Raw genomic sequence first — 20,956 nt, forward strand, 5'->3', positions numbered from 1 at the left:
GGTTAATGGACTGACCCACGGCGATCCCGTGAAAGTGGGCGGGTCACTCGGTGCACTGTGGGAAGGTAAAATGGCTGCGCCCATGTGAGGTTAGCCGGTTTTGTTTTCTGTTTTGTATATTGTTGGTCTATTTGTACATTTCCAAGAATTTTCTCGATAGGCTGGCTCTTATGTCCTAGTTGGGGTTTGTTAAAACTCCCCAGAACGGTGCATAGCGCTGTACTTTGCAGCATATTTGATCAAACGTATTGTTACTCTACAGGCTAACGTTACACTGTATTGGCAGCCTAAAACTAACACTGTCATGAATGTTGCAAATTATCTTCAATATTCTAGTGAGCTAGGCTATTGCAGTGTGGCAAACGAAAGACAATGACCATGATCAGAACTTTGATAGCGATTTAACCCTTGATGATTTTTTCTCAGGCAGTGTCCCTCAATGTTTTTTGAGATTGCAAAAGTGTCATAATATTTTAGCTGAATGTAAAGTTTGACAAGATTGTGCTTGGCTTGTAGACAAATTGAGGTGAAAGAGTAACAATAATGCTTTTGTCCATTTCAGACTGCTGACCTCCATCACAACTAACAAATTAAAATATCACCTCCGAGAAGATGGCTGTCAGACTGCTCACACCTTTGTTGTCCAGAGGTTTTCTGGTGAAGCGAATAGCAAGCAGTGAGATGTTTCGAACCCACTTTTGTAGATGGAAACACTCAACAACACTGCAGTGTAACCAAAGGACAGTTTCTTCATGGTTGTCTCACAAGAGTCACTGTAACTCACTAAGACAGTACCAGACAGATACCAACATTTCAAAAGATGTGACATTATACCACTATGAGCAGGCGAACTACTATCGTCGATTGGGCATATTTGGAATTGCCCAGGTGGTGTTCTGGGTGTACCTGGCACACCTGACATATACCACCTGGAGACAAGAAACACCTGAGGGCAGACAGAAGGACGCAGCAAAGGAGGGGGTACAGAAGGACACATTTATCCGCCGCCGACTGGAGAATATGTCTGGATACGTCACAGGCAATAAGTGGAGGAATGGCATCATTGGTGTTTGTCTTGTAGCAGGTATGTCACCACTTTACTTTTAGTAGCAATATCAAAACATGTTAGAATGTTTGTTTTTTTGAGAACTTTTTTAGTAGTTAGCACTTGCAATTTTGTTTCACAGTGCTCCCACGAATCCACCAGTATTTTCAACTTGCAAAATTGCAAGTTCATATCATTTTTACTTGCAAATCTTAAAATTGCTTGCAACTTGCATAATTGTATTTCGCACCCTGTTGTTACAAAATGTTTAAAAAATTCCTTTTTCTTCCCCAGGATCAGCAATCACTTTCCTGTGCTTCCTATTCCCATTGAGAGCTGTCAACCGGGTTGTTCTACAACGGGGAGGCCAGAATGTTCGATTCCTGACCTACGCGCCCTTCGGTATGACACGAGGCTTCACGGTCCCGCTGGCTCACGTGTCAGCTGCACTAGGTAGAGGAGGGACCCCCTCACAGATTCCAGTCAAGGTCAAGGGTCATCGCTTCTTCTATGTGCTGGACAAGCAGGGAAAGATCAGCAACACCCGCCTGTTTGACTTTACTATTGGTGTCAGTAGGACTTTTGAGGACTAAGTGTATTGAAGTCCAGACAAACAGTACCCTTCAGATGGCATGAGCCTAAAATTGGATCAAGGATGACAAGATTGTCAATTTAAGTAAACTAAAAGATTAGGTCCAAAAGCCTATACTATGCTAATTATACCAAAAAGTCAAGTACTAGTTCCCAACCGTATTGCACAAGTCTTTGATCTACAACTCCTGTAGCCATTATAAAATCACACCATAGGCGGCCTCCTAGGACTAGCCGCTGCAACGTGACATCACCTGGGCGATCTGTTTGCAACGAAATGCAAAGGTTGGAGAGGGGATTATTAACTTTCCATACCATCATGCCTACTCTCAAAGCAGAGGTTGTTGGGGAAAGTTGTGACCTTCATATGCCTTGTTTTTTGTCCACCCACCAACAAGGAGGGGACAAAAACATTGCATATGATAAGACAAATTTTCCCCAACAAACTCTTGTTGGAGAGTAATCATGCCTTCCTGTGTGGCTTTAAAAATCAAACTGGAAGTCAGAGCAGTGTTCTTTTTCACATTCCCAAAGGATGACTGCAAGCTACTGACATCATACGAAAAGTTAAAGCTCCCCCTCCCCATCTTTGCGTTTTGCGTTGCAAGTGACATCCAACAGCTGTAGCCAGACCTAGATTTTCTAACATCTGAGTCGTAAATTACAAGTGAGAACTTGATTTTGTGGTATATTTAGCATAGCATAGTATTGTAAGCTTTTGAACCTGTTAGTTTCCTTATTTTGTAGGCAAATGTTGACCGCAAAATTTTTGCCTTTGATATGCCATCATAATGTACTGTAATAAACATTTTGGATGTGATCTTCAGAGAATGCTGTGGTCTTCTATCATAGAGCAACTGAACTTTGTCTTCACTTGTCAATTTCATTGTTCCAGCTTAAATTTCATTTACATCATCAAAACTTTGATCGATCAGGTAATGCAACCTGGCAACATGTTGGATACCTATGTCTGGGAAAGAGGATCATCAAAAATGTACAGCTGAAGTGCTCTTACAAACTGCTAGATGGTGCTTTCCAACCATGTGCCACACCACCCTGCTGAAGTAGGCATTTTGTACCAAATTATTATTGGTTGTAGGGTTAGGCAAAACTTAGGCAGCTGATAAGGGCAGTCTAAAGTGGACAGTCTGCTGTCATTTTGCTCATGGTTAGGCTTTCAAATAGCTAGTAAAACGATACTCTCCAAGCAGAGGAATGGGTCCAACTGGTTTTTGTCGGGCTTCCTATTTTGTCTTGTTTTCTTTGTCACAACAAAAACCAGCAAGACCCATTCCTCTGCTTGAAGAGTAGTAAAATGGGTCAATAAAATCGGCTCCTTTGGGGGAGGGGGCAAATTGTAAACAGCAGTCACAATTCTGTAGGTCAATCATAATCTCCAAGCAGGTCTTACGGTGGTGGCCAGTGGGTGGTGGCAAAAAATTGTAACTGCCGGCCAAGAGTGCCCATGGAAACTGTTTTGGCCGGCAGTTACAATTTCTTTGTCATCAGAAGATCAGCTGTTCAGCATTTCAGGACACCATACTGGTGCACTGGGGGAAAAAAGAGCTCAAGATAACCTACTGTTAGACTGCACTGATTTAAGAAAGGACAATAAACAAATCACAGATACTTAGTTGAAGAGAACCTTTATTGTCCTTATACATCGCTGTATGCTCCTAGTGCATAACTATTTGCACTTAGTGCCCAGGCCCCAGGACTGCACAAGTAAAACCATCAGTTGCTGACACCACGATGAAGCATTGTTTCACTGACGCTCACTGTGGAAAAAATAAGAATTTTCTTTGCTCCACAAAATTCATCACAAAACACTCTTGTTCACATTGCGTCGACAAGGGAGTTTAAAATGTCACACCAAGAATTCTGTTCACATTTGAAATTCAATTGAAGTTCATTGCGTTTCGAGTGCTTAGTCGGAAACTTCATGTTTAAAACAAATGAAATGTAAAAACAATTCATTGTGCTGCATGAGGCTATAAAATGATGATAAAACTTGTCAGTTTTCCTCCTATGTAACATACAGCATTGCTATCTCTCCTGCCCTTGGGGACAATCATGGGTAGCAGATGTACAGAGACGCTGCGTCGAGTGCGGTTCTGGAACTTGCCACGTTTACAGCTACTTTTTCAATAAATAACCCTCGTGATAAGGGAGAGCAGGTCCAACTGGACCTTTAAAACATTCATCTTAGACAAAATGTTCAGCAGAGAACTTCAGTGTGTGTTGGGGAGGACACGCGGGTTCACTGAAACATGGCATGGCACCTGTCATGTCAACCAAGCTAGGTTAACAAACAACATGGTTTTATATTTTGCACAATCAACATGGTTTTATCATACCTATGAGATCAAAATATGTTTGACATACATTTTGATAGAGTCATTTGTTTAGGTTAATCAATTGCATATATAGATTTGTGCCAATTACAACACAACCTTCCACGAGCCCACCGCAACGTACTGAAGTTCTACTGCCCTGCAACCCAAGCCAAGGGACCAACTAGGGGGCAGAGTCTGTGGTTTAACACAACGTAGTAACCTCGGGATTCCTGACTGCTGCTTCTCAGCTTTCACTTCAGTTTGAAATGATCTCAAATCAGCCCTTTAGAGCATCGATACTCTCAAGGAGGTACATGCAACATTCCTAGTCTGCAAAGATCTAGGTTTACTTTTTCATAATAACTTGAAATACAACATCAGATTAACTTTTGTACTGACACACAATCTCCCCTCCCCTGCGAGTCCCTTGCTTTGTTAGTCACGTGATCCAGAAAGAACATGATGAGCCCAAGTCACGTGACTTGGTTTGCCTAACAGCTAAAATAAATTATTTTGCTGGATCATCGTTGTGGTGATCCTCAACAGGTCCTGCCCTTTAGGACAGCCTGGAATCTAATCTCATTCAATGTTTTGCATTTTTGCTTTGATTTCTACATCTTGCTTTGTTGATGATAGCACTGGTATCATACAGTCTTTTTTATGAAAATAATATTGCCATAATGCATCATTACAGTATGAGGTACAAGACGTGACCCTTATACCCAGCTGAATGTACAAAATTAGAGTCATCTACATTATGGTAGCCTATTATCATAACCTCAGAACCAAGATATAAAATAACTTGAACATATTCCCTACTTATTCTACTGTTACCATGTGTTCTTGACTAATCTCATATAACTTAAGAGATTTGTCTCCCATGCTTTGATGGGAGTTATGTTACATTAAGAACAAGAAAAATAATCTGCCAAGTCTATATTCAAGAATAGATGCTTATTTTTTTCCTAGACTGTATGTACGACATAGTTCTCTGTCCCTGAACTTAACAATCTGAAAGACCCAACCTTAAAAGTTTGACACTTTCTCCTTACTGGGTGACTCCTGTGTCCAAGCCAAGACATTGGACGACAAATGGAAGCTCTGTTGGTTTTGCCATGCCAGTAAAATAGACCCAAGCGATGCCGAACTAGTCCCAATCCTGCCCGTCTTATGGCTGCTAGAGGTTGATTCTTTTGGCCCCTCGGTTCAGCACTTACTACCGTTGAAGAGCAAAGTGCAACCACAACCCTGGTTTATATGGCTCATAGTATAACATATAGGATACTGCATTGCACTCAGCTCTGATGCAGAAGTGCTCATGACACTTAACAGAACACCTCTTTGGCCTTCAGCCAATCTTGCTGTTCTTAAACCTCCCCAACTTTTGTCATGGCAGTAAAACCAATTTCATCTTAAATGCCGGCCCCGAGGGCGGCACGCTCTTGCACACAATTTCTTAAAATGTCTTTTCTACAGTCTTCTGTACAGGTACCAGCTACAGCTCTGATGCACCGGGATCATCATTGTCTTCAGCTGATCTTTGCTTGAGTGGGAGCATTGGAGGATTGCTGATTGGGTTCCTCTGCAGGCTTGGGGGACATGCTGTTCTCACTGCCCATGGGGCTGATTGTTCGTAGGGGGATGATGGAGGCAGTCTTGATGCCCGCCAGGTTCAGCAGAGCGTCTGCTCCCTGCACAAGTTTCAGATCATCCTCATCCTCCAAGTTCAGCTCATGGGGGCGCTTCTTGGGAAGGAGCTCGCCGCCGGGCTCCTTCTTGCCGTACTCGTCTCCGAGGAAACCGCTGTCGCCCAGGCTCTTCCGCAGAACCCTTCCATCGTGCTCCATCTCGTCGTCATCATAATCACTACTCTCGTCACTATGGTAACTATCGCTATCGCTGGCGTTCCCGTACTCGTACGGTCCGTCGATGGAGGAGGTAGGTGAGGTGCTGCCTGAGCGGGAACAGGAGTTGGAGCCCCGGGAAGAGTTGCAACTGTAGTTGTGGTCCTCGCTGGGGCTTTTACTGACGATGGGGTCCCCCAGGGGACTTCTCCTCCTCCTGTGCCGATGCCTGTGTCTGTAAAGACCAGAGGAAAAAAACAAGGTTACTTTCAAGAACAGGGAGAGCTGCACTACACTCCAACTAACAGTCTCTAGGAGTGAGGGGTTTGCACGTGACCAGAGCACGTTGAGCAGAAGTGGGATGGGAAGAGCACAGGTACAAGACGGAAACGTCTACACTCTCCAACCCTCACGACACATCACGCCACACAGGATATGCACACGTGAGCTATTCATGTGACTGCTTTACCTTCGTTTAACGCGTTCTTGTAATTTCCACTTCACATGATGACACCTGAAGAGACATGTCAAGACCCACTCTCAGAAATTCAGAGCTGCACATCATGATCATGTATCAACAGCAGCTTACTTGGGAGAGCCCCAACTCATACAACAACATGCAATGTTACTATTTGATTTTACAGTTACACCTCCAGCATTGTCAACTTTGTTGTCTTAGCACTTAACAACTGTACCAACCACTAACAATCTCTTCCTGGTAACAATAGTTGTGAATTCAGTTTCCATATATTCAAACGCACATCTAGTTGGCACCAACATGAAATATTGCAGGGAAAAAAAAAATCATTTGTGCTCTCTGTTTTCTTTTGTTTCTCTCTATACAAACAGACTGACACGTACCTGACTTTTCCCTCCATATGGCCATAGGAGTGCTCCCCACCAATGTTGATTGCACCATTGCCCGGCCTGTACAAGTGTGGGGTCCAGGTACGGAAACCTGGCACATTTGGCAAGCTAGCGGGGGTCCAGTGACGCTCTCCCTTCATTCTTACAGCTGTGAGGATGCAAAACAAGGTAAACGTTATCTTTTGTGAGGGGGGAGGAGCTGGGAGACAGCTGTTTCACAGGTCAAAGGTCACTTTCGTAAACAAGTCATGCTGAAACTGGTATTTACTGAAGAGCCATATCAAATTCCACGGATATCTATGAATACACAAGAGTGTCTCTACAGGTGCACACATCTGTCATACATGTTTGTTTGCTACAAATAAAACAGCGATGGTTTATACACCCACCTTCTGCATGGCTACTAGCACCTCCAGACTTCAGTGTCATCATGGCTTGAGCTGCGTCCACTTCTGAATCTGTAAAAGAACAGTTTCATCAGTATTTCATGATAACAGTTTAGTTTCTCTTCCATTAAACATGATTTCCATATCCGGCCTAACGCTTAAGTTGTACACCTTAAAGCCTGGAGACAATCTATCAAAACGTGGCATCACTGGTGTATATGCATAAACCTCTCTCCAAAAAGTTCCCCCTGAAATGTACATCAAGAATCCAAGAATAGCTCCATGCCAGTGTTATAGTGGTACCGCCTGCAACCAGAATGTAAAGCTGCCCCTATAATCAGTCATCCTTCACTTTGTGAGTTGAAAGGTTAGGCAAATGTCAGCAACAGGGCTTTGCATGGACCTGCACTATTGAAAGAATGTGGCCTTTCACAGAGGCTGCCCAGTCAACCCCCATCACCATACACACAGCCAAGCATGGGGCACCGTTAAGTAAAGATAGGACAATTACAGCCATGGTTGATAGCTATTATACTGAGTACAGAGTTCCTTAGTAAAACCAACACAGTAGCTTAGTCACCACTGATGATGCAAGCAAGCAGTGCTAGCTATAAGTACAGCACTTGTGCTGCTCAAACAATCGATTCTTTATTATGGACATTTCTAATCCGACTTGGTTGCCAATATGCAAACACTACTCAGTCTAGTCTCAATAAACTTAAGTCAAGTTTTGTCCTATGTAAGTTCTGAGACATCTTTGCTTTTCCTAAGAAGCTAACAGGGGTGCACTGGTAAAATCAGAATGTAGGTCAAAACTTCAACTCTCTTACACACCTACAAACATCATCATCATCGACAGGTTTCTGCACCTACAACATGATCAATACCAATAAAGCCACCAGCAACCTGCATAATTCATGCCCAACAAAAAGGGTTTTGACCACATGCATACCAGTTGATTAACGAGCAAACGTACACCTTAGGATTAAACTTTCAAGGCTAGGCTAGCATTGGAGCATAAACAACTCTATACTGTCTGCCTCCACATGCAAATGTACACCTTAGGATTAGACATTCAAGGCTTGGGCTAGCATTGGAGCATAAACAACTCTATACTGTTTGTCTCCACAGGCTATCTTTTATTGACTCTCACTACATTGTCAACAGAAGTCTATCTCTACTTACAAGACGGCAAACTCCGCAGTAAACATGCACTGGCCAGGAGCTGGTTACAATGTTTAAAGCAGTATGAGTGGCTGTCAGTAATGGCTGCCATGAGCTACTGATCTTTTGTACTACCTCCTATTTAGTCCTTAATCTATATTTGCTGTACAAAACATGCGGTCTGATCCTAAGACCTAGTCAAAGGTTACGTGATGACCAGGCCATAACAAGGGATTTCTCTCATGGACAAATATTGTTTCACTGCCATAGATCTATCTGCAAATTTGCACAACTCTACTTGGAAATCACCAGCTTAGAATGAATAACAATTTCATCCTGTTTCAGACGTTTTCATGATTCATTTTATCGGTCAGATCTGGAGGTAGCTTCCGGCTTTGATAAGATCAGAAACATGTTTCTACGGTCCTCTTTACTATTGTTAAAAATCATGTCTAATTGAACAACTTATTCAATGCATATTTTTTCTGACATCTTCCTGTCCAGCCAGCATAGCCTATATGAGCTGAAAAAAAGAGCCCCACTCCCTGAAATTTACATCAGACAAAAGAAACTGGGACTGACCTTGGAAGATACTGGCACCAACTGTAAAAGAAAAAAAAGTTTGGGGAAATAAAAAAAATAAGAAAAAAACAGCTGGGCACACTGCAGGCAAGACCAATTTCTCAAAGAAACAAAAGAAATCTTCTTTATCTTTCAAACCAAAGAATTAGTATGCCATCTGTTGTTTTTTAATTAGATTATGCAGTTTCAATTTCATACATATTTCAACCACAGGTTGCTACAAATATTTCTTAGATTATGATTCATAATTCATAATTTCGTCTGATATGTTTTTCATCTCTGAAACATGCCAGATGTAGAACATCTCTACACCGTTCTAAAACCCAATAATCCAGGCGTTATTAGATACAGACATCACATATTGAAGCTGATGGTAAGAAAGCCTTTAGTCAGAGGGTTAGGCAGTAAATGCAGATGACAGCATGACTCCTGTATTATTCCCTGCAGCATACTTTTATTACAACCTGCTTAGTACGCCAGCAGCATGCAATGAAGGCCTATCACCATGGCAACCAGATGAAGAAACTGCTTGTTAAAGCAAAAATTTAATCCACTTTGGAGATTACAGGTCACGGAACGGGGGTAAGTCATGAGAAGGCAGACACCCAGGGAGGGGGGGAAATGGCTACGGCTGTCAGGACTAATCACATATTCGGCTCACTGCTCCCCAAACCACCAGGAAATCAGCTTTCCAAACATGTTATCTAATGCCCCTTGTCACACAGCCACATACCCTCCAGCACTGGCTAGAGCACCAACAAGTCTGCAAACGCTGCATTTATGCTATCAGGTTGCCATCTCACCCTACTCCCTGCACTAGTTATGGTTATTTGCAGGCAATGCCAAGAATCCATTAGTTGCAGGTCATGCCTGTTAGTTTTGCTGCTACAGCTATTTACATACTGAGCAGCACATTACGGCCACCCTCATCTAGCCACCATTCCCTACAAGGAATCATACACATTCCTCACTTTTCTTTCAACACTACCATACTGTACAGGTATATTCAGTTCTATCCACAGCAATCTACAAATGCATTACAATCAAGTATGTAAACCTTTTTAATACATACACTAAGAAGAATATCTACACTCTTTTTTGTATCATGTGTATAAATACTATAATGTAGGCCCATGATAATCAGCATTTGCTCCATTATCACTGTGCTATGCCACATAAACCAACAAACATTGTAACAAAACACCACACATGATAGGTATATTTGTAATCATTAGCTAAGTGTATCCATTAGAATACACATTTAAGTTCACAATTTAGAATCTAAAGTCCCTGTTCCTATCTAATAAAGTAGCTTTTGTGTTCTGGTCTGTTTCACTGATTCATTACCAAGGCCATGTCAGAAACTGTCTCATGGGTCAACAACTAGGGGAAGAGGTCAAATTTACATGTAGTCTGGAAGTGAACTACATAATGATGTGCCCCCCTCCCCACCTGGGGTTGGGTTCTTTGTACATAAAAAAATTTCACAAGAAAAATATGCGAGTCATGATAAGACTGAATATGCAAATTAGCTGATTCCAAGGGGGAAAAAGACTTCTAACATGATTTTTTGGATGGAAGTGTGATAATGGTACCATGTGCAAGCACAGAAATGAAATTATTCATACTGTGAAATTCAGACATATTTTTTACACATTCATCATTAACAAATGTGTATCAGTCTCTGTTGTAATTACTAGCTTTTATGAAATATATGACTTTCGTTGCTTAATTGATGAACTCGGAAAACATCCTTTTGGCTGATGTCTTGAAAAATAAACCATCTGCAATCAAATGGTAGTCGTAACTAGAAACAGATATCTTACTAAGTTCCCACCGCTGACGCACACGGAAATTGAATCTCTTCATCTCTTCACCTTCAAACAAAGCTAATCCAGTCGCACATAACTACACTACACTAGTGCTATAAAAATCACCGTTCCAAGAAATCTCCCACTTATAGGGCCTTTTCAGGACAACCAATATTCGTCTCTAACCATGTGGTGACGCAAGTGCTACGTCAAAGAAAATGTCTCCTGACATGAATTTTGTTGCCTTGAAAATTAGGTTGCCCGAGAAAGCCGTACCAGCTTGAGATAGCAAAGGTATAGGCTTTGTGTTGAGCACATGATGTTTGTATGGATCAATGACTGACAAAACAGGTGGTAATACCTGGATCAATGTTCTCTGGTGTAGACAGCCTCTGGAATGGGTAGGCTTGGGGATGATACCCTGAAACAAACACAACACTCGTTATGTTAACCATGCAGACTGGATTGGTACACTTTGTCTCCCACCCACAACATTCCTTACATTCTCGCACAAAAATCACTCCTCTAGACCTGTTAATTTTCTTCTACTTCAAATCTGGGCTCTTTTAAATCCCAGGGGAGCGAATACAAGAACCTGAAACTGTATGCCCTCAAGATCAGCCTATACCTTGGCATTCCATCAAGCCCAGTGACCCAACCATTAACCTTCCTATTGATTGTTCTATCAGTGTGGCCAAGGATGTAATGGTCATAGCATCAGTCTCTATATTGAATAGACCTATATCTAACAATGTTGTATGCATCAGATATCTTTTGTCATAAGGGGGGCTGTTCACTGCTGTAGGTGGTAATGTTTCTTGATAATTTTTACTTCTAATTAGGGGACAAATCATTTCAGAATTCTTCTATTGTTGGTCCCAAATGTTGGTCAGTTGCTTATGCACTTTATTTTTACACCTGACCAAGACCTTTACTAGGACACTTAAGCATGACTTTTGTTTGCAGAGTTTTCCACTCTGTTTTCCATCAATATTACTCTGTCATTGAATAATTAATATGAACGAAGTTTAAAAATAGAAGAAACAGGACCCCAATCAATTCTGTAACAGGCTTTGGTAAGTGAAGATAAAACCTGGTAATAGTTATCAAAAATTAGTGGGAAAACAATAACACTTCCTTCTATGCAAACCTAACATCCTACTCTCCGTAAGCTTACGTGTAAGCTTACTTACGTGTGTTGTCACCTGTAATTACCTGTCTAAACAACCCCAGCTGTTACCTAGTTATTCTGGCAACAGGAAAATGATACCCAGACACATGATGAAAAAGATAATCAACCCATTACTGCTCCATAATGCTTCCCCTAAGAAAAATCAATATGAAATCCCAGAGCACCATCTGTGTCAATGCACTTTGGGGGAAGGAACTTTGTAACTGCACTCTGAATCACCTTTCAGACTGATCTTAGCTTGACCCTAGACGTTTATCTAATGCAGACTTCCTGAGTCCTATTACTCAATTAGGAAATGATATCAACAACTGAATATTACATGATCTCATTTTCCAACTTCCAATCCAACAGGACAAAATCTATCCCCTCCAAATCAAAACCTGTCAAGCAGAAAACCATTCTGTTAGCTAACTATGTACTAGTAAGGAGAGGAAATCTCAAGCTTAGGAAAATCTGTCAGTTCTTGATGTGCACATTTCTGCTGCGTAGCTACAACTGAAAAGGTGGCCTAAGGCAAAGAAAAACACTTGGCGAGTCCAAATAGTGCTGAATACAGGATCTTGTCGGGCTATTCACACCCAAAGTGGACACAATGTGACCAGAACAAACAGCCAGAAAATCAAAACTACTGACCGTCGTATGTCAATAGCTACACACCACCAAACAGTCCTGTAACCAATCAAACAACACCGATATCCCGTATCACCCCATCTTTGTTCTGCCGGACAGTTTACAATCTCCATGGAAACAGTGTACATATCACCATGGTGACAGACTCGGTGGTCATGACTACGGAGACACACTTCCCTGTCAGGTGCCCCTGCAAAGAGACCTCATGCATGGAGCCTTGGATGTCTTTGAACTCCTGTCAAGCATGGCAAGTCAATGATCACATCATGACTTGAGACAAATCAAGTTTCATGCCACACTTACTTATCTCAAAGAAAGCATATCCAAGATTTAAAATCCATGAATCTCCGTAAGGTAAATACATTCTGAACACTATTTTCCTAAATGCTACATAAATAAAGCAATGGACAATAGACTGACGTCACATTTTGTGCTAAACATTCTACCATTGTAATACAGACCTTTCTATAAAGACTAGCGGTATTAATCACAGAACATAAAAAGCACCTGCACCATATGGTAGAAGTGTGCACAACCTAGATAATGGAGTCATTCAGACTACTTTACATGATTGAATCCATTCCACATGCCCAGCACCATAGAGATCTTACACAAACACTGGTCTCTCGGCCAACTGGTAAATATTGGGCCCCTCGGTTTGATAAAGATCCCTTTTAACTTGAGAATAATTACACCATTGTGGGACACTTTCAAACCTGAAGAGGTTTGGAAACCTGGGGAAGTACACAATATTTGGCAACGGATCAACTATTTACACATTTCTGATGACCTAGAAACAAGAAAACATCATGTACTGAATGTGGAATGCATTACCAATCCAAAGGTTATATCTTTGTTATAATTTATACACTGAGAAAATAGAATCCCTTAGGTTGCACAGTACCATTTTCGTTGACAAACGCCAGTGTGGCAGAAAGTTTTTATTCTAACTTGAATGACAAGGGAAGAACCCATCAAAAATTCATATGGAATCTACATTGAATTTGGAAGGGCATATATTTTACATGAAACAGGGTGACATTTGACCAACTGTCCATGCAACAAGTCGATATTGTGGTGTAACTGGTTGAATGGTGAGTTGTATGTTGCACAAGCATTTCAGAGGCTGCAGTACACTTGACCTCCACGTAAGACCACGTCAAAGTTGACACAACAAGCAAACAAACACAGGCCAGACTTTTTTTATCTTATGGTCGATTGGCTTGCTTGCTTGCTCTGATATTGTTTTTTGGAGTTCATTGCATTCTTTACCTGTAGGAATTTCCATGCCAGTCATTTTCTTAGAGTCAAAGGCAAGATCATTCACAATGTCTTACACCTCTGGGTTATCAATCATATATTGTCTACCTTGTCTTTCACAATCACAAACCAGTTAAGTTTGTATGAGGGAGAATTTCTTGCATTGCTGTCTTTCTTTTAGGCTATGAACTGATTTGAATTTCAGACCACCTTGACCTTCTACCACACATTTTGATCAGAATGAACTCTACTCGCAAAGCTACTGCATATGACAACAACTTAGTTCGATGTTGAAATAAATGTACCATGTAGCATACTATGAGTGACAGTTGCTTTCATAGTTTCATAGCTTTCTCGATAAGGTAATAGCTTTCAGTCTGGTATCATGATCAGGATGTTGACATGTTTACATAAACATCTCTAGGAATACGCCAGCAATGACCCTAAGCTTTGCCACGTTTTCCTTGTTGCCCTTACCACAAAGAAATTTCACTCATTTTTCATTCATTTTTATTGTAATGAACTGCTCATGATAAAATAAGCAATTGAATATTAACCATATAACTTTCCTCTACTTCTGTTAAACAACAATATAATTTTTATGGTAAGAATGAAATATTTTGCACACATACCTGCAGCTCCATTGTTGCTGATGAACAGCCCAGTTGGGTATGGGCCCGTCCTGCAAGACCACACAAGACAACATGTCAGCCAAAACGTCCTAACGGCTATGCCCTCAGGGCGAAATTCACCTCTCTGCTTTCTTCTACCATAATGTCTATACATTCAAAATATCTTTTACCATTCAGTGCCAGTCTGCAACTTTCAAGTTAGATTATGCAACACTATTTTCTTGTTATGGCACAGCCAACTAAATTAACATTCAAACAGCAAACCTACAAGGAAATGCTTAACCACAGTCTATTGTTAGACATTGTTGACTCTCTAATCTCATTATGTAACAATACAGACCACACCTGTTCATTTTTACAAATCATACCCTTTCTACTTGTACCTGTTCTTTCATCATTTTTGTTTGAAACTGACACCAGGATGTAACCAGCCACTGTCTAACTTAACCCATAATTAATTCAGTTTATTGATTAAAAGCAGGATTTTTCTGAAACCTAATCCATGAACAGACACACATAAAGAAGAATGGGGTCAGGACAAATGCCCTGTGTTTACCATGGGGTGACCAGGTCTGGCTTGATTGATTGCGCTCATACTTTACAAGTGGGGTGCTCAACTAGAGACAATTACCCCACTGCAAGACAGGTAACTTATCGTTTTCAGAAAGACAACTTTAATCTTCTTTGCTCTGACTAAATTGGATTGTATTCCACCATTGTCACTCAACAGCTGCATTCGTTTGGAACTTTCAGGACATTTCTGCACTTCTCCAAGAGCGATGCACTCTTGAGAGTTATGTAACTAGTATCCTGATGCTTTTCAAGGAGGTATTTTCGGAGTGCATTCTTGTGGATGGATATGGCAACTGACATGACAAGACAAGGCTCATCTTTAGCCTGTGGGCATGTTTATATAGACAGAAACAGTTGACATGCTTTGTTCCTTCGGATGAAATATCCACAAGCAATCAGACAAAAACTCACACAGAAGTCTGGATGTTTTTAAAAGGAGTTCATTGAAATTTAAGAGGAATGCTGATTATTGTTAAGTTTGGGCAGTACTTCTCAGCAGTATCGGAAGACATAAGCTGCTGTAGAAAAATACATTGGAACACTTTCATGGTCCTCAACCACAGTAAAGAAACATGAAGAGACATGTGTTCATCTTTCAGAGGTCATGGGGTCACCTGACTTTTATTTGTCTTCCCCATTTCTGATTTACATTGGTCTAATAACAAAATTCAGCGATAATAACACATGACTAACATACAAAGGGCTTTTTGGAAAGCGGCCCATCTTTTAGTACCTAATGAATAATGCCATACCCTCTTGAAATACTTGAGTGGTGGGAAACCCATTTGGTTTGCCACCTTTGACCTTAGTGCTGAACAACATGAAAGAGAAAGCCAGCCATCACACCCAGAGGGCAATGCACCCCAATAATTTCAAACCTTCGTCAAGCAGTTGGCTACAAATAAATCTTTGGTCACAAGACGCTGAATGTATGATATAATGTTGACATTAAGTTATTTTTCAAAGTCTTATGGGATGGTGAAAAAAATACTCACTTATTTCCAGCATGACACTGACTCTGTGCTACAAATTTGATATCTTGATGTTCCATTTATACACTTTCAAACATTGACTGTTCCCGCAACGGTCAACAAGGGACAATTTACTATTTGGTAATGCCATGCAGCATTCACCGCAGAGCATTTAACACTTAGAAATGGCATGTGCCCCAAATTAGTAGCTCTTTTCCATCCCTCCCAAAAGCAGTACTAGTGAATGCCCCAAATGGCAGCTTACATGGTGCGAAGAAATCAATATAGAATACCAGCCCAACGTTTTCCCAATCAATATGCTGTTGGCCACAGGAAAGCGTGCACGGATTCACCAAAACGACGTGATTGCGGTTAAGAATCTCCACATCTAAGCTAGGTTTGACATCCTACTAATAACACATTGAAATAGGGCATTATACTAATAATCCATATCTTCTATTGAGATTAAGCAGATGTGATCTATATATAAACTGAGCCAAACTTGTGATCAATATTTTAAGAAAGGTTGATCTACCATATTTGAATACCAAGAACTACCAAATGAGAAAAGATGATAAATCTTTATCAAGCAGCACAGACTTTTACCATGTTAGAGTTCATGTTGGAATGTGAGGGACTTACCCCGAGTGTGGCAGCTGTTGTGGGGAGGGGGGCGGCGTGGTGAAGATGTGATGGTACGGGTGGATGGGCGTTTTCTTCAGCGCCTGCAGAAGGTTGGGTCGGTAGGCTGGATCTATCATCCATAACGATCCCTTCCCGATGCTCTGCAAAAAGGAAACAGAAAGACCAGTAACTAAGAGTAGGAATTATGCATCTTCCTGTTCAGGTAAAATGACGCCTTTTGGCACCAATCTCGTACTGGTTACCTTAGGAAGCAAAGAGGCGATTTAAAAGGTCAACATACAACAGTAGATGTCTTTACCATACAACTTTGATTGACCTGCTTAGAACACTCACTCACTCACACACACACTCACTCACTCACTCACTCACTCACTCACTCTTTCCCTTTGTGTTCTATAGTAGCAATCAGGGCATTTTTAATCTGTTACGTCACAAACAAAAAGATGTTTATCTATAACTCAACATAATCTATACCTGGGGGTACTTGTTAAGTTGTTTTCCAATTCACTTTCTTACTAAAGCTAACTGAAAGACATTATTCTTGTCTACATGACAATCTTCACTCTAACTTCACAGAACCTACAGATAAGAAAGGTTTCCACAGCAGTGCCCCAGAAGAAAGTCCTTGGAGAATAACTTAAAGTTAATCCCTGCTTTGGGCTAGCTGAGTTAATCACCATCAGCATAATGATTTCCCAAGCAGAAAATCTTGCTGGCTCCAGGTAAACAAAGCTGATGTGGGTTCTTACCTTATCTACCATGACATGTATGTAATAAGCCAATCTTTCCTTTTCAAATAAAGCTGGACATAATACTTTTTGAACCTTCTAATGAAATAATAGCCCTGCAAATATTTACTGTGTCTCAAAATAATATAAAACTTCAGTTCTGAAAATAAAACACTCAGAAAAATACAAAATTACATTATGCCATTTTTTTAAAGTTAGCAGCAGTCAGACACAATTGATAAGATATTTACATAAGTTGGATTAATGTAATTGAACATTTGACAGGAAAAAGAACAATAGCGTCGCTACTCTTTATTGAGCCACGGTATGTCTCTCAAACGGGTGCATGCAGCACTGACTGCGTAACTATCAAACATAACTGTAGTACTTCTTGATATGAAGTTGTGATGAATAATTGATACATCAAAAGTGCCTAATCTCCTTATGCTGCATTAGCTTCAGCAGAACAGGATGTGGTAGTTCCATCCAAGAGACATTCTGACCTCCACTATACTTTACAGCAGTTATCCATTTAGGGCTGCTAATTTGGGTACAATCCAAGACTCTCAGTACAATCCTGGGTGTTAGTGTGATGTCAACATGTCAACATCTCAGGTGTTCACAAAACATGGAAGGGCACCAACTTCAGAACACCAACATAACACTTTTACGCAATTCACTTTTAAAGCAAAAAAACATAGGCATAGAAAAGAAGAAATGAGTAGAAGCGTACATGTGTTGCAATAAACTTTCTATCTGTTGTATTCGCATTGTCACAAAAAAATGTACAGAGGATATCATTTTCCAATATCTTCCTTGTTTGAATAGTTTTGGGTTTATTTCAGTGACTGTTCCCAATGTGGCACAATGTGCATGTGTCAAATTGTAAATGAGCATCCCTTCCCACCTGACCTTGCTGCCAAGATATCAACTTCCCACGCTATTGAGGGTATCCTGCCAAGTCATGACGTCTGTTTTATTCTGGCTAAATACTTTGACAAGAAGCGAAACTAACGATAATGCATTTCTTTTACTAAAACAGCTACAGTTGCATGCAAAATTATTCAACCCCCCTTGCATTTTGAACATTTTGGCAAATTGAGGAACCTCACAACTGCATAATATTACAAAATCATATAAGTGATGAACAGATATGTTATTACAATCTGATACCACAGCAAAAATTAAGATTTTTTTCATAGTCCATCCAAAATTGCAACTTTCATACAAAAAGCAGGTTGCAAAATTATTCAACCCCCTATGAGGGTTTGTCTTTAGTACTTCATGCAGCACTCCTATTTATCTAAAAGCTGAATTCACCTGATGTAGACATGAACGATAGCTTGTCACAAGCTTCTGGCAGTGCTCTTTGGGAATTTCGGCCCATTTCTCGTGGGCAATGGTCTCCGGCTGAGCAATTTTCTGAGGTTTACGTGTCGCAACAGCTTTCTATAGATCCAACCAAAAATTCTCAACTGAGTTTAAGTCTGGAGACTGTTATGGGTACTCAAGAACCTTCCTGGTTCTTTTTCTGGCCAAACATATGTGGATGTCGATGTGTGCTTGGGGTTATTGTCTTGCTGGAATGTCCAATGACGCCCCAGCATCAACTCCTTAACGGACCTGGCAACATTCTTGGCCAGAATTTCAGCAGCCACAGTGATATTTCTTAGAAGACAGGTGGACAAGAACCCTATGATTACTTCAAAAGTCCTGAAAAACATTTGGCTGAAGGAGAAACTGTTGTTTCAGTGGACACAGTTCGCCGCACACTTCATGCCGTAGGGCTCAATGCCAGGACCCCAAGACCCACACCATTGCTGAAGCCATGCCACAAGAAAAGTTGCCTCCAGTATGCTCAAAACAACCTACTAATGGCACACAAGTTTTTGGACAATGTTATATGGACTGACGAAACAAAAAAAACTTGACCTCTTTGGTCCTCCGGGTCAGAGGTATGTTTGGCACAGGAAAGACTAGAACATACGCAGAGAGGAACACCCTGCCTACCGTGAAGCATGGTGGTGGCTCTGAGATTCTTTGGGGGTGTTTTGCTTCTAATGGCACTGGGAATATCCACTGTGTTGAAGACATCATGAATTAAAACCAGTACTAGGATATTCTGGCCAAGAAAGTTACCAATTCCGTTAGAAAGTTGAAGCTGGGGCGTCATTGGACATTCCAGCAAGACAATTACCCCAAGCACACATAGACATCCACATATGTTTGGTCAGTAAAAGAACCTGGAAGGTTCTTGAGTACCCATAACACTCTCCAGACTTTAACTCAGTTGAGAAATTTTGGTTGGATCTGAAGAAAGCAGTTGCGACATGTAAACCTCGGAAAATTGCTGAGCTGGAGACCATTGCCTACGAGAAATGGGCTGAAATTCCCAAAGAGCACTGCCAGAAGCTTGTGACAAGCTATCGTTCATGTCTACATCAGGTGAATTCAGCTTTTAGATAAATAGGGGTGCTGCATGAAGTACTAAAGACAAACCCTCATAGGGGGTTGAATAATTTTGCAACCTACTATTTGTGTGAAAGTTGCTATTTTGGATGGACTATGAAAAAAAAATCTTCATTTCTGCTGTGGTATCAGATTGTAATAACATATCTGTTCATCACTTATATGATTTTGTAGTATCATGCAGCTGTAAAGTTCCTCAATTTGCCAAAATGTCCAAAATGCAAGGGGGGTTGAATAATTTTGCATGCAACTGTATTCTCTGAACCAGTGCCTGAAAAAAAATGGCACGAACTGAACCTTGTACTTTCTCTTGTGACCTTTGAAAAGAGAACAAGCAAGACACTTGTTTCGTTGGGGTCAGAAACCTCAGTCAACAATGGGCAACAAGTATCCATTCCAACACCTCAAAGCTATCATTTTACCCGAGGGGTCTCACGAGGACACTGTTACAGAAGATACGGCTTTTGTGTAACCCTTATTTAGACAGTGATTTTCTATCCATTTCCCATGGATCTTTTTGGAGATAACTTTGGTGGGCGATCTGACCGTACTCAGTTACAAGCAGTCCTTGGGCTCCTTGGAAGACGACACTATCTGGCAACCTTGTGACATCAACAGCAGTACACATGAACTCGTGTATTACTGTAAAAATAAAGCATTGCACCTTAATTAAAATCTGTAAAATCCCAATTTTAGTAAAAAATGTCCTTTCTAATGGGATCCATACATATGCTCCTTAATCTTTGTAAGATTACAAAACTGCTGCCCACAACATACTGACGCACAGAACCTTTAAATCAGTGGTGTTTGCCAAATAAGCATACCAAGTTGGTATATCCTGTTCCTGAGAGATAGCACGCAGTAATAACAAACAAATGGACTGCATATTTTTTTTCGCTGTTTGCTTGGGACTATACTTGAATTTTGTCCTTTGATGTTTCAAGTGTTGTTTATCTACTTTTCTTGCTGTTTTACCTCCCCCTCTTGTTATTTTTGTGTGTGCCACAGCGCTTTAAGTTATATTTTTCAGTCACCACCAACCAACAACCAAACAGTCTGCATCTATATCTAAATCAGATCAAATGTTGGTGAAAAACTGAAGTGCCCCTTGCCATCAGTTCAGTAGTTTCAAGCAACTCCCACGGATATCTTCTTCTGGCAAGGGCATGTCCCCTTCAAACCTACAGCATGTCCCCACTCCTGCCCTCTGGCAGGCTTGATGTTGTCCAA

General features: G+C 40.9%; 2 protein-coding genes across 11 annotated transcripts in view; one reads left to right on the top strand and one right to left on the bottom strand.

Annotated features, from left to right (window-relative positions):
- LOC136432583 (transmembrane protein 223-like) lies at window positions 1-2,456 on the top strand. Its single transcript, XM_066423977.1, has 3 exons — window positions 1-89; window positions 563-1,084; window positions 1,340-2,456. Exons 2-3 carry the CDS (start codon window positions 613-615, stop codon window positions 1,636-1,638), a joined length of 771 nt encoding a protein of 256 aa, XP_066280074.1. The 5' UTR covers window positions 1-89; window positions 563-612; the 3' UTR covers window positions 1,639-2,456.
- Window positions 2,457-3,270: 814 nt separating this feature from the next.
- Window positions 3,271-20,956, bottom strand: part of LOC136432581 (forkhead box protein N3-like) — a 28,126-nt gene continuing 10,440 nt past the window's right edge. For 5 of the 10 annotated variants that reach the window (XM_066423970.1, XM_066423966.1, XM_066423967.1 and 2 more), the window contains exons 3-10: window positions 16,527-16,669; window positions 14,341-14,390; window positions 10,988-11,047; window positions 8,816-8,836; window positions 7,073-7,141; window positions 6,678-6,831; window positions 6,286-6,330; window positions 3,271-6,051 (exon numbers count right to left, since the gene is read on the bottom strand). In XM_066423970.1, coding sequence (XP_066280067.1) covers window positions 5,502-6,051; window positions 6,286-6,330; window positions 6,678-6,831; window positions 7,073-7,141; window positions 8,816-8,836; window positions 10,988-11,047; window positions 14,341-14,390; window positions 16,527-16,669 — 1,092 coding nt within the window. In that variant the 3' untranslated portion in view covers window positions 3,271-5,501. The remainder of the gene's footprint in view (window positions 6,052-6,285; window positions 6,331-6,677; window positions 6,832-7,072; window positions 7,142-8,815; window positions 8,837-10,987; window positions 11,048-14,340; window positions 14,391-16,526; window positions 16,670-20,956) is intronic. The other 5 variants (XM_066423974.1, XM_066423973.1, XM_066423971.1 and 2 more) reach the window with 4 other exon arrangements.

This window comes from Branchiostoma lanceolatum, chromosome 4, assembly GCF_035083965.1.
Source record: "Branchiostoma lanceolatum isolate klBraLanc5 chromosome 4, klBraLanc5.hap2, whole genome shotgun sequence".
Taxonomy (NCBI): Eukaryota; Metazoa; Chordata; class Leptocardii; order Amphioxiformes; family Branchiostomatidae; genus Branchiostoma; species Branchiostoma lanceolatum.

Excerpts from the sequence above, each read along its gene's own strand:
- LOC136432583 (XM_066423977.1), top strand. The coding sequence starts at position 613 with ATGGCTGTCAGACTGCTCACACCTTTGTTGTCCAGAGGTTTTCTGGTG. Across the intron at positions 1,085-1,339 it reads TGGTGTTTGTCTTGTAGCAG|GATCAGCAATCACTTTCCTG; the intron begins GTATGTCACCAC and ends TTTCTTCCCCAG.